Source organism: Molothrus aeneus, chromosome 3, assembly GCF_037042795.1.
Source record: "Molothrus aeneus isolate 106 chromosome 3, BPBGC_Maene_1.0, whole genome shotgun sequence".
Lineage (NCBI taxonomy): Eukaryota > Metazoa > Chordata > Aves > Passeriformes > Icteridae > Molothrus > Molothrus aeneus.
The window spans coordinates 38015253-38028475 of record NC_089648.1 but is presented as its reverse complement, the minus strand read 5'-3'; the positions used below and the strand labels follow the sequence as shown (position 1 = coordinate 38028475).

Genomic DNA, 13223 nt, shown 5'->3' with positions numbered 1-13223 from the left:
CTGAGTGAATCCTATAGCCCGTGTATAATTCTGGCAGTTGCAAAGCACTGAAAGCACATCCATCTAGCATGTTTTGGTGTGTGCATACTGGAGAGAAGGTGCATTTTAATTAGCTACAAAAATTTGATACCAGCAGAGAAGTGGTGTCAGCATGCTATCAATAAATAGAAATCAGTAACTTGGGAGAGCTAGTATTAGCAGGCCCGTGTAATCAAACTGGTTGTATGTGTCTATTTATTTGCTAATGACTGTGAGTGACATCGTCACCAAAACCCATCTAAATTCCAGAGTTTTTTCATGATTTCCTTTTACTTCATTTTCCGCTTCCATTGATGTTCATGATCTTAGTTTGGTTGTTTCTAGGTGGTTGCTGTGAGTGGATAAAACTGCACACTGATCTGAAGGCAAGGAGGTATTTAGTGGCTCTACATTTTTTCCCTAGCCTGTACTATGGTTAAGTCAGATGTTTAGTGCTGAATGCAATAAAGAAAATAGGAATCTTACTTAGTGAAATAGGAGTAGGAAAAAAAAAAAGAAGAAAATCGGTCCAAGCATCATTAAATCTCCTTGAAAGTAAAGGAGTCTGTAGATCTAGAGAGATTTGCTTAAAATTTTCTCTCCTTAACTGTAAAAAGTAACTAAAGTGAAACAGACAGTGGAAATTTCAGGGAAGGCTTTGTATCTATTTTTGTCTGTTTGGGATGTACTTAGTGTCTGGCAGAATAGGGATAAATATATCAGTATTTAAATAGGAAGGTCAATGGAAAGTTTGCTAGATGACCTCAGCTTTCTTGGCCCTGAGTCTGCCAGCTTGTCAAACCAGAGGTACTCAACCACTGCTTGTCCAACCTTGCCCCACCAGAACATGGTACAGACATCAGGCCCCAGGGTATGTGCACCAGTCTCCAGGTCAGAGCCACTGCTAATCCCTCCCTTTTCAATTTTAGCAGAAGTTACCTGCTGCTGGGGCACAGCACTGTCAGGACTCTGCCAGAGAGAGGATGGACTGCATGGGCATGGATCAGATGCTGAGGTCCTGTCTCAGTTCTTGTTCAGTCCCGAGCAATGCAGACTCCCCTTGACTTTGCTGGCTGGCTCTCACAGTCAGGTTTGTGTGGGTAAGAGTAGGCCTTATCACATCTCACACCTGGGGAAAAAAATGGCACCAGGAAGAATATAATGTCATGTAAAAAGACCTCATTAGTCAGTTAGTCAAGTGATGGGAAATAAGAGTGCCAACTTAGCACTTCCAGAAGCCTCTAAATGTCCTTGCTCTTCCTCAAGATGGCTTATCAAATTATCTATGAAAAGCATATATTTTTGCCTCTGCAACATCATACTAATGATACCTAAAGATACTTTCCAATATTTTATTGAGAAAGTGTTTCTGACTGCAGTCTGGCTAAAATTTTTCGTTACTATTTGCTTTCCTTCCCTGAATATATAATGCAGCTATTCAGTGTTCTCAAATAATTTGTAGGATGGAAATACAAATATTTGAATACCAGCATCAGACAAGTATTTCATAAATATGTTGCTAGTGTAGTTACAGTTTTATTAATACAATTTATATGCAGACCTATAGATTTCTATCTTATTTACATGCTTGCATATAAATGATTTTTTCTTGTAGTACCTGAGTTGGAATACTAAACCCTGTGAGATCATGTGCTCTTTTGATATCTGTGGTTTAAGACAGAATATAAATAAATTAGAGAAAATTTATAGCAGAAAATATGCAAGAATTAGAAGGCAAGCTCTATCAAGAGAGCTACAAATACATGTGATGTAAGACAGACAAGAGCTCAGTGGGATGCGATCAAAATCTATAAATATCACTAAGGTGATATAAATGATGGATGACAACCATTTGGCTGCTAAAGACAGCAAGGGAAGACAGAATGTCTTGAAGCTAAAAAAAGGAGTTACAGGGAAAAGAAGTCTGATTGTGAGAGCAGTTGGTAAAGCAGACTCTTCAAGGAAATGACTGGGATGTCTTCCCCTTCACATGCCAAGCAGTTGGATTTGTCATATTAGTGGAAATGTAGCCCTACAAAATGCAGGGTCAAAGGTACAAGACCCCTTCTTACCTTGATAGACTACAGAAAACACTTATCAGGTTTTCCCATTAAATTTGGTTTATAAAGCTGGGCATCAGGAAATAACGTGGCCCAGACACTCAGGTAAAAGATGGCTTTGAGTGTCTGAAGCATACTCAAGCTTTTTGGCAGTGGAGCACTAAATTTGGTAGCCTATAGGCTGCCATTTAGGAGATACAGGCTTTAGAGCAGATTTAAGCACAAATCTTTGTCGTTCTTTGAATTGGCATAGGGAGGGCTGTTTTCTAGAGTGCTCTGCAAAGAAACCAGCATTAATAGCCCTAATAAGGGCTCATTGCCATAATATGAGTGATTGCAAACAGCATGGAAGATGTCCTCTAGCTGTCATGGAAAATGATTTACAGTAAAATGGATGAAGCAGCAAAGGGTGATGCATTATTGTTGTCTATGAGGATCTTACATCTGATCTGTGAGAGTATTTTTGAAGGCTTTCTTGGTTTTCCCTTTTCAAAAACTTAATCAAAGGACCTGACTTCCACCCGGACCAGGGTCATTCCATACACTCACCATAACAGGATGCAGCATAATGATATCTTCATTTTTTAAGATTTGGGTTTTCTAGAATACCTGCAAAACTTCATTGGGTCTCACTTTTCTGTTGTTTTGAGTGTGTTCAGATAGGAGTTGGACTCAATGATCCTGATGGGTCCCTTCCAACACAGCATGTTGTGATTCTGTGCTTTCTGCCAGCTAGTCTCCCCACAGAAATAAGTCAGTTCTCCAAGCAGACACTGCTTGAATAGCTGCAGCTACAGCTTCAGAAAGGCTAGGCCAGCACAGAGTGCTGGGCTCTGCTGGAAGGATGTGGGAGAAGGCAGGGCAGAGAGGCAGGAGTGGCTTGAGCATTTTTACAAGTAGCCAGCTTGTTTCTAGCAGCAAGAACCATTGCTGACTTTTGGGATAAATGGGGTCGAAGCATTTCGGGCAGGTAGAAATACAGAAATGTGTGCAGGCCACCTCTTAATCTCAGCTTCAAACAAATCTTAAGTGTGTAGTGGTTGTACATCTCTGGTTTAAGGGTTCCTGCAGCCTCCTTCCCATTTCATCACAAAGCTCTCAGTGTGTCTTTCCTTGGCATGGCTGAACCTCTGAAGAATGTAAGAATATGGTATTTCTCTCTGCTAACTAGATCTTTTCTGAGACACTGGATCAGGCAGCAGTTTTTCTACAGCTTAATAATATCATGTTTCTCTTCACTAATATGCTTGCCAAATACCTAAAGTATTTTGGACAGAATTCAGTCCTTTGTGCCTCTGTTTCTCTTTTGGGGCCATTCAAACTATGTTTCTTGCATTTGTGTTCCATACTGATGTAATAATTTTTCCCATTTAAAAATTCTGAATATGATTCACTGGTTTCCATCTCTGAAGCTGTCTGTAGAAGGTGAGAGCAGTGTTGCAGTTACTTTATGGACTTAAAACTCATCAGTCTGATCTAAGGCTGTGTGCAGAGCAGGGCAGACTGAACACACCACAGAGCCTTTCCCACCAATCCATTCTGCTTCCAAAACTGAAGATTTCTCCCTAAATTGAGCTTTTCTGTTTTATGTGTGCTATTGAAATAAATTTGTTAATGTTTCTGTTCTGCTTAGAAAACATGTGCTACCCTATAAGTGCTAATTAACAAGAGCAGTTAATTAACACTTCCAGCTGACAGCTTAGGAGTGCAAAGCTAAGTCAGTAAATGGTGTCAGCAAGTGGGCATGCTCTGTGTGCAGAAATGTTTAATGTCTCACCTGCATGGCTTGATCAGATGGGCAGTCCTTATTTCAGAAAAGTATTGCTAATTAGGCCTGTTTCTTCTTAATAGTCATTTTTTTAGTTACTATTTTCCTGAAAGACTTAAGCATGGATAGAGGGAAGGAATTTCTGAAACTAATCAAAACTAATAGCACAGCAAATAGTCCCTCAGAAACTATTAGGCTTGGAAAAGTTCTCATTGGAGACCTCTTAAATTTAAAATTATACCATGTTCTTTTAAATAATATTAGCCTTTCTGCAGTGATTTTCATCCAGCTTGAGTTATTTCACATCAAAAAAGGAACCAAATTAAAACAGATGCTTGGCATGAATAGACCTTATTTTTAGAAGGAAATATTACTGAAATGGAAACCTGTATATTTTCCAGCAGCACAGAACTGCAGAACTCTCTCTCTGTGACACTTCCATTAGAATTAGTATTGTAGATGAAACTGTCAGGTTAAAATCTGTGTGCTGTCACACTTCCTTTTTTCAGAAGAGAAGCAAATCCCACCTATAGTCAGTTCCATTAGTGGTGCCCTGAATTTTCAAATACATCACAATGTAGTTATAATGTGCAAAGGGACACAAAATTAATTCTCCTTTTGCTCATCCTTCCCTTCCCAGAAAAGGAGGGGATTTTTACAAAGACTATCACATCACACTATGTAATGAATCTGTTCTTAAAGGAGATTATTAACCCATGCTTACTCTCCAAACAGACTAGAGAAAAAAACTGTGTATGACAAAAAAAAAGCAGCTTTAAAAAGCATATGAAATTCTCCTCCTCCTGCATGGCTTTTTCACAAAGCCATTCAAAGTTCCCTAGTGCTGGTTAAAAGGAGCTTTATATCATCCAGGTGCCTAAATGCACTGGCAGCCTCAGGTGTGGCTGTACAAGGTAGGAGAATGCCCAGGTGTCTGCCCCGCCTTCTGCTGGACTTCGTGTTGCTGCAGCTGGAACAGCAGATTGGGGCTGTACCAGCAGCTCAGCTGCCCCAGCTCATACTCTGGTATCTCTGTTTCAGCTGCCAGGAAAGGTCACCTGGGGCACTTGAAGACAAGGCAGATTAAAAGATCATTTAATTGTTTGGTCACTAAAGATGCACAAGGTCCTTTCTCCCTAGCACAGACAGACCCAACAGAGCAGTTTCCTTGCTGCTAGCTCGAGCACAGCCTGGCCAGAGCCCCATCCTTTCTCCTCAGGCTCACGTCACTGCTCTTCCCATCAGTGTATCTCATGTTTCTTTTCTCTCCTTTTTCTCACTCTCCTGCTTCTCTCTCACCTTTTCTTTAAGGCTGTTCGTTTTCCAGACAGCAAAGGCAGTTAAACTGTCTCCTCCCACCTCTTACCTTTTTCCAATCTCACAACTGTAGTGATGGAGAACTCCATGTGAGAAACACAGCCATTCTCCATTCTTCTCATGCACAGTCATTCAGGTTAATTTCAATGCTGGAAAAGGCAATTTGTGTTAGCAGGGCTGGTTCACTGAAAGTGGATTAGGGAGTGCTCACACGTACTGTTTCTTTGGCAGGGCTGTAAGGGCTGTAAGTCCCAGCTGGTGGGTGGTATCAAACAGCTGAAGGCTCCAACATCTGCTGATGGCATAACAAGGTCCAGAAGAAGAGATTTATCTACACAGTTGGAAGCATGCAAATACCTTCACAAAAAGGCAGCAAGCAAATATATATACTGTCTATTTAGTTGCTATCCCAATTTCAGCAAGGCTTTACCCACACAGAATTTTATTGATACTCTCTTTTATACTCATTAGTCTGCTCTGACAAGCTTAAATCTATTGAAAACCTATTAGTAAAGGAGAATTAGATGATTTTTTCCATGCAGAAGACTTGTAGAATGACTTGTAAAAACTGGACAGATGCATTAATTGGTATTTTGAAAATATTCTGTCCTGCTCCTTTCTTCCTTGATAGAGAAAGTGTTCAGTATTGTCCTTTAAAGAAGCTTGACTCATTTTAAAATATCTTGTTATTACCCTAAATCCCACTGAGGAAAGAAAATGCACCTTTTCCTTTCAGTTAGTCACATAAATGATGTGAAAAAGAACAAACAGATCCCCGGTCAGAACAAAGGACACTATTGACTATGCTGAGCCCATTTTACTCTAAAATTCTTTCCTACACTATTTGACACAGACAAGTTTCTGAGCAATCCCTGGGTGTCCAATGCACAGAAAAAAGTCTGTTTGCTTTATGGCTCAGTTTCTTTCTCTTCTGAAGGGCAATGGATGACCCTTGTGCATCACAGCTCTTCTGAGCCAAGGTACAGCAGAGCTCATATTACATTCTCAGTTAAGTTACTTATACCTTATGGTGAATTTTTGAGTTGGTCTTCTTCACCACACATCTAAAGAGAGAAATGGAAAAGTAGCATCATGACATATTACTCAAATTCTCAGGACTAGTAGCTGAGATCTTCCCTTAATTCTGTAATAGAGAGTGTTTATAAGTACATTTTAGTTGAATTCAAATCAAAATCAGTCTCCTAAAGAAAATACATCATTGCTTGCACAGGAAGAGCTGCAGGAGGTTCATGGGCTCTACCAGAGAGGAACAGAGAAGAGTCTGTATTCATGCAAAATACAGTGTCTCAGAGGAGACAGGGACCAGGGTGGCAAATGCTCTTTTTACCATAGGAAGTTCTGGGTGGATTTAACAGCACACCAATAAACTCTGTGGAAGTGTTGTAAATCACTGCACAGACTGCCCAAGGAAATGGTGGAATCACCATCCTCGGAGGCATTTAAGAAACATGTAAATAAGGCAGTTTGGTTTTATGATGGACTTGGCAATGTTGGGTTAATTGTTGGACTTGCTGATCTCAAGAGATCTTTTCCAACCTAAATGATTCTATGACTTTGTGAAAAGGACGATCAGGAATATCACAGGAGTGGAGCTGTGGGGCATATTTATTTAATGGATTGCTGTGGCCATTGCAGCATACAAATAAAGAAACTGTGCATACTGCAGCCAGTCTGAGCTGCAGAGGGATTTCTGGTGAAGTTGCAGCAGTCACCCCCTCTGCCTCTTTAGCAGTCGGGGGCCAAGTGTAAGTCACAGGCACACTGAAGAGAGGCACTGGCAGGGTGACAATCTTTTGCTGTTGAGGAGAAAAATGGTTCTGGTCTGTCCAATTAGACTGCCCAGGGACTGAGAGGAATTTTGCAGGTTCCTTCACAACTCTGACAATGATTTGTGGTGCAGTTTGGGGCAGTTTGTCCATGTAATCAGTGTATTGCAGGTAGCACACACGTTAAAACAAAAAACATGCATATTTAGTGGGACTGTCTTGCAATTCGTATTTACATTGCATCTTGTGAATTAGAAGCATTAAATGTCATCTGCTGCTGTTGCTACTACATCAGTAGCAGAGTGCTTCGGGTTATGTTGGTTTTAGTTTTGTCAATAGCTGAGACTATTTTTGGTTTGGATTTTTTTAGGCCGTATATATGCATTTATAGTCCTGCATTATTAATAGTCACTTAAAATTTTCCACAGCTCTGGATATTTGCTTTCACAGGGAACTGCAGCAGAAAAGGAATCTGGAATATGTAGCTTGCTACAGCAGCACAGGGATAGTGGTCCTTCACACTGGTGGTAATACTTGCCACAGTAGGTTCTGCTGGCTTGTACCAGGCAGGCATATACTAACAGGGGCACACGTGAGCTTCTCCAGTAACTTGACAAGAGGTTTATCAGTGTAGCCAAGGAAGTGGCCCTGAGGATCTTCTTGTATGTTAGGCTTACTGTTTGAGTGGGACACATTTAGTCACTGTGGTTGTGCTCACGTGGAGTGGGTCCATCAGGGCTACATTGGCTTCTTCGTAATGTCTCAACAAAACTGGGAGAACAGCAGAAATCTTTATTTCATTCACCTATTCTTGAGGTTTTGCTTTATTTATTCAAAGGTGGGCAACAACCATTTACCTGCATCAGCTGCCTGTTGCACTTTCATTTGTCACACTTCTGTTAATTCAGAATCAAATCACTGATACGGCCTCAGAGGCATACCTGAGCCATGGACAATTTCTGACCATCGTTATCATTACACATACATACCAGTCATGATGACTATGAAACCTCTGATTTATATTCAGTTATGCATTATTATGGCTAATGCATATGATTCTACTCATGTACTTGAATTTGTATCACCATAAATAAACCATGAAAAATGCATATATTTTATTAAAAAGCAGGCAGGCATTTATCCTCATTAGCAAAAGAGGTTTTCAAAAAGCTATTTTTTCCCTGCTAACATCATAATTTAAAACTTGTGTTCTTTGCTTAGCTCTTGGAGAGAGCTAACCACATTTAAGTTTGAAAGCCTTGAAATCCAAGGCAGTAGTGGAAATAATTTTCTGAAAATGCCACCCATTCCACTTTGGTTAACCTGTTATTCAAAAGTACTGCTGTTGTTTTCTAGCAATAAGAAATAGAGACAAAATAGTGTACTCCTAATGAGTTTCTAGTTGAATGAGTCTTTCGCCATTTCCTGTGCTGTTATTTTTGAGATTCCAAAATGCAGAGATTTCTCTTAATATTATTTTTTTATTCCTTATTTATGATTTAAATCTACAAAATGAGAAACATTAATCAGTGCTCTCAACTGGACAAATGACTAAAGCCCTTTACCTGACATGGCAAATATAGTTAGCAGAACCACTGAGGAGAAGTCAGTGCTCTCCTGATCGCTGGCTTTTCATGCAGTGATGCTCTCCAAGCAGCAGGTGTCATGTGTCATGTTTTTCTAAGACCTGTTGCTACAGGTTTGCTACATACAAAACTAAAAATTTTGCATGTCTTACTATATTTTTTAATAAGGCAAAAGACACTGACTACATAGAAGTGATCTATGAAGCAGATTTTTTTTCCAGTTTAGGAATGGGTAGAGAGTTTGGTTACATGGCCAAATACAGTGTCTGATCACTCTGTTGTTCACTACAACAGCTTGCACCGAAGGGCCAAATGATTACCAATAGTTTCAATTCAAATCTCCCCTGACAGTAAATATCCATACATTTTAATTTCTGACAAATACATATGACAATTAGTTTCTATTAATTTATCAGGATATATACAAGCATATGCCAATATTACAATTCTATCATTTTTTTATGTCAAAGAGGTAATTTTAAAACTATGATTATTTTAAAACTCTCAATGTTGTTCAATTTCTAAATGGCACTTCTTGTAACTGCCATTATTTATGGGTAAACAGAACTGTAGGCATTAAAAAGAGGGCCTACGCCTCCGGAATCTAAACTAATTATTGCTCCATCTGCCTTTGGCAGGCAGTCAGCATGGCTCTCATTTGCACATGGTTTGAGCTCTCCTCTTGTAGAATAATGATTAATAGAAGAATTTTGAATATTAATTTCTTTAAACTGTAGGAATTGGTTGCTTTGTGCTTAGTGCTGCTAACTGGTATTTGACTACACTGTCCTTCATTTATTCCAGATAATTGATAAGAGCAAGAGAGACCCTTCTGAAGAAATTGAGATACTCTTGCGATATGGACAGCATCCAAACATCATTACTCTTAAAGATGTGAGTAGTCTTTGAGCACTTCAGCATTAAATGATTTTCACCTTCTAATCACGCTCACTTATCAGTCCATGTCTGGAAAATTCTTCAGTTGAAGGTCTGAGCTAAAACCAGACCCATTGAAATCAAGGAGAAAAACATGACTTAACCAATTACTGGATAGTGTTTGGAAAGACTGGTCAGGTTATATATTCTCCAGTTACTGTCTAACAAACCTTAAATAAAACCAAAGGGGCACAGTGCTGGAGAAGGAAAAAATGGGTTTGGGTTTGCAGCACTGTGTAAAAGGGGATCTCCGTAGCTGGGTGTTTTGGGGCACTGCTGAATACACACAGCGGTGTGGCTGGGCAGGGGGATGATCTTTTTCAAGCAGCAGCCACTCCTGTGCAGCCTGTACTGTCTGCTTTGCTGGGAAGAGGAGAGATCACAGAGTCATTAGGATTCCCCCAATAGTGTTTTAATGCTAGGGACTATTTGCCTTCTACTCCAGCAGCCATTAAGGTACTTTTTTCAGCATTTCATATGAAAAAAATAATCCTTCACTATGCTTAAATGAAGTAATGGCCTTTGGTCAGAGGTGTTTTACTTTAGCTGCCTGAAGACTCACCTAAGATTGTCCACACCATGTCAGATTCAAAGTTACAGAACATATCCTGCTTGTGTCAGCGGCCAGTACATTGTGGTTTAGACCTTAGGAAAGTATATAAGAATCTTCTAATCACATGCCCTCAGTGAAAGTCTCACCTAATTCCTAAGTGTTAAAGTGTATCTAAAAAATCTTAATAAAATAAGTTTTTATATTCCTTTCCAAAAACATTTAGAATTGATAACTATAACACTGCCTATTGTTGCAGTCCAGATAAAGGATGTTGACATGAAAATGGTTATCCTCCAATTTAAATTATAAAATTTCTTCTACCAACTGCCATTGACATTGAATGTAAATATGTCTTGCAGCTGATGCCAACAATATATTCACCAGAATTGCAAATATAAGCTAAATAATATCATTAGATGCAAATGTTGGCTAACAGTATAATACAGCTCTTTAGCTGATCATGAGTCAAAGGGAAATATTGATATTTGAAATGGCAAATGTTACCCTGTGGAAGTGGAAAGAGAGAACACTACTGAGAAGAATGCTTGGGTGAGAGCCAGCAGACATTTGAAGCTGTGTGGAGTGGTGCTGTTTTTAACAGATGAGCCTGCTCTGTTGACATGATAGAAAACCAGGAAAGCTACATTTCTGTGAGGACAAATCAGCAAGCTGCTACAGACATGAGAAAAAAGTGATGATTTAAGTCATTTTATAAAGTTTTCTTTTTAGTTGTTGAGCGTAAGGAGCCCATTTCCCACGCATTTGCTGATATTTTCTTCTTGCAGCTTCCCACACAAGCAAGCCAACACTGTGGTTAGAGGACCAACCTGTACCAAGTTGATGGGTCCAAGACATGCATTTGTTGTGTTCCTGTTGCAGGTCTATGATGATGGGAAGTTCGTGTACCTGGTGATGGAGCTGATGCGGGGCGGCGAGCTGCTGGACCGCATCCTTCGGCAGAAGTGTTTCTCAGAGCGGGAGGCCAGCGCTGTGCTGTGCACCATCACCAGGACTGTGGACTACCTACACTCTCAGGGGGTAAGCCTTGCTTTTTTGGCTTAGCTGCACCAATCATTCTAAAAATTCAACTTCTTGAAATCACAAATAGTTGTGATTTTGCTTCTCTGAAATGTAAATATGTTTCCCCCCCCCAAAAAAAATCCTACCTCAATATTTATAGTTACATTTGGTTTGTGAAATAGGGTCATTGGCTTTTTTTCCATTTTTCACTGAACTGAAGCATGTCAAAGTAGTATTTTCTTTCCCACACTGCAGTGATTTTCAAGTTCATGTACTTTCTTGAGATATTAGTTGCTGGCTTTTTATCACAATCATTATTGCAGGATCTGAACTTTTAGCAACACTTCAGATAGGGTAGCTGAATCAGCAGACAGGTAGAAAATCAAATGCTCAGCTCTCCAAATGAAGTGACAGTTTGAGCAGCTGATGGGAAAGACTTCTGACATGCTGTTAAAATCTGACTTTTAGAGTCTAAGCTCTATATACAAGTTTGAAAAATCTCCCCTTTTCTGCATTTCAGGGACAAGCAGTTTGAATAACTAGTCAAATATTTATTGCTTTTCCTGTTTCATGTTAAAACAAAGTGCATTTTGTCCTTTGGCTTCTATGCTTTCATGGAAATTTTTCAGTCTTGCTATAACAAATAAAGGCTGTTTTCCTGCCACTGAAATTCAGCATGTCTGGTAAAACGCACAGTCACATGAAATTGTGTGAATACATTTTGAAATTAAGAAAGAATGTAATCCCTCCTTTCAGATATGAGCTACTCACATGGAAAACCACAAGAAGACCCTTACACACTTTCCTCCCATGATGTGATTTATTCTTCACCTTTCAGCTGGGTATTCAGGGCCATCAAGCTTCAGGAGATTCTGCCACCAAGATGTTTGTAAAACAGCCCACTTTGGCCACCCTCAGGAAGTTGCCTCCTCTTAGAGCAGCAGCTCCATCTCAATACACCCGCAGAGGCTGTCAAACATTTTGTTTCTCATTTTAACAGACTTTGACTTTTTTTCCCTTCATTTCTCCAAGACTTTTAAATAACTTTTTTTTCCAAAACTGAAATATTTTCGGCATGAGCTCTTGACCTACCCCAACCAGCAGACCAGAAATGGCAGCCAAGCCTTAATGCTCCCTGACCTCCTCTTCTCACTTGTTTCTCACTGTTCTTTCTTAAGGTTGTGCACCGAGATCTCAAGCCAAGTAATATCCTCTACATGGATGAGTCAGGAAACCCAGACTCTATCAGGATCTGTGACTTTGGGTTTGCCAAGCAGCTGAGAGCGGAGAATGGGCTGCTCATGACTCCCTGCTACACAGCCAACTTTGTGGCTCCTGAGGTAGGATCACATTTCAAAGCCTGCAGTAGTCTGTGTGTCCTAGGAAGCAGTCCTTCCTCCCTTGCTGCCTTTGTGAGAGGAGAAAGGCAGAAACCAGGCTACTGGCACTTGCACAGCCTCTATTACCATAATTTTCCTATTCCTGCTCCTGTCACAGCACTTGTTTTTCTCCTGACAGAAGCTGGTGTCTGTCTTGGACTGGTGCACGCAATGCTTTGGCTCATTACTGGGATAAATATCTTCTTTTCTCTAGCTGCTTCTGATCAGACTGCTTTCCCTTTAGTGCACTGCATCAGAACAGGATTAAGGCTCAAGAGGGAAATCTTGATGTCAGGTCACCCAGAGACATTGTGGAGTCTCCTTCTCTGTAGATATCCAAAAGCCATTTGGACACAATCCTGAGTGTTCTAGAGGAACCTGCTTGAGCAGGGAGATTGAACTATATGACCCTTCCAACCTTAACTATTCCAGGAGTCTGTGATAAAACTGAAAAAAAAATCCTTGCACAAAATCCTTATTATGCTGAAATCAGTGAGAGTTTTATTGTTGACTTCACTGAGCTAAAGAAACATCTCTCCTCTTGTACTTTCCTAGTACAAATTCACCCCTGTTCTGGGGGATGTAGGAAATGCTTTCTCATTTTTACAGACAGGAAAGTGAAGGAAGACCAGTTTGTCCCAAGCACAGGGAGAGGTGTCTCTGCACTGGCAAGTGCTGTTCCTTTCATGCAGCCCTGCAGGAGTGGGTGTGGGTCAGACAGTGTTTTATGGCTTGGGCTCTTTGCTGTATTTGACCCATGAGATGTTTATATCTGCTTCCTCACAATGAAGGAACAAGA

The 13223-nt window shown here is 40.2% G+C and overlaps 1 protein-coding gene across 2 annotated transcripts in view; it reads left to right on the top strand.

Annotated features, from left to right (window-relative positions):
* The window catches only part of RPS6KA2 (ribosomal protein S6 kinase A2), a 282009-nt gene that overhangs the window by 254257 nt on the left and 14529 nt on the right, over positions 1 to 13223 (top strand). For both annotated transcript variants that reach the window (XM_066546696.1, XM_066546697.1), the window contains 3 exons: positions 9341 to 9430; positions 10905 to 11063; positions 12224 to 12385. In XM_066546696.1, coding sequence (XP_066402793.1) covers positions 9341 to 9430; positions 10905 to 11063; positions 12224 to 12385 — 411 coding nt within the window. The remainder of the gene's footprint in view (positions 1 to 9340; positions 9431 to 10904; positions 11064 to 12223; positions 12386 to 13223) is intronic.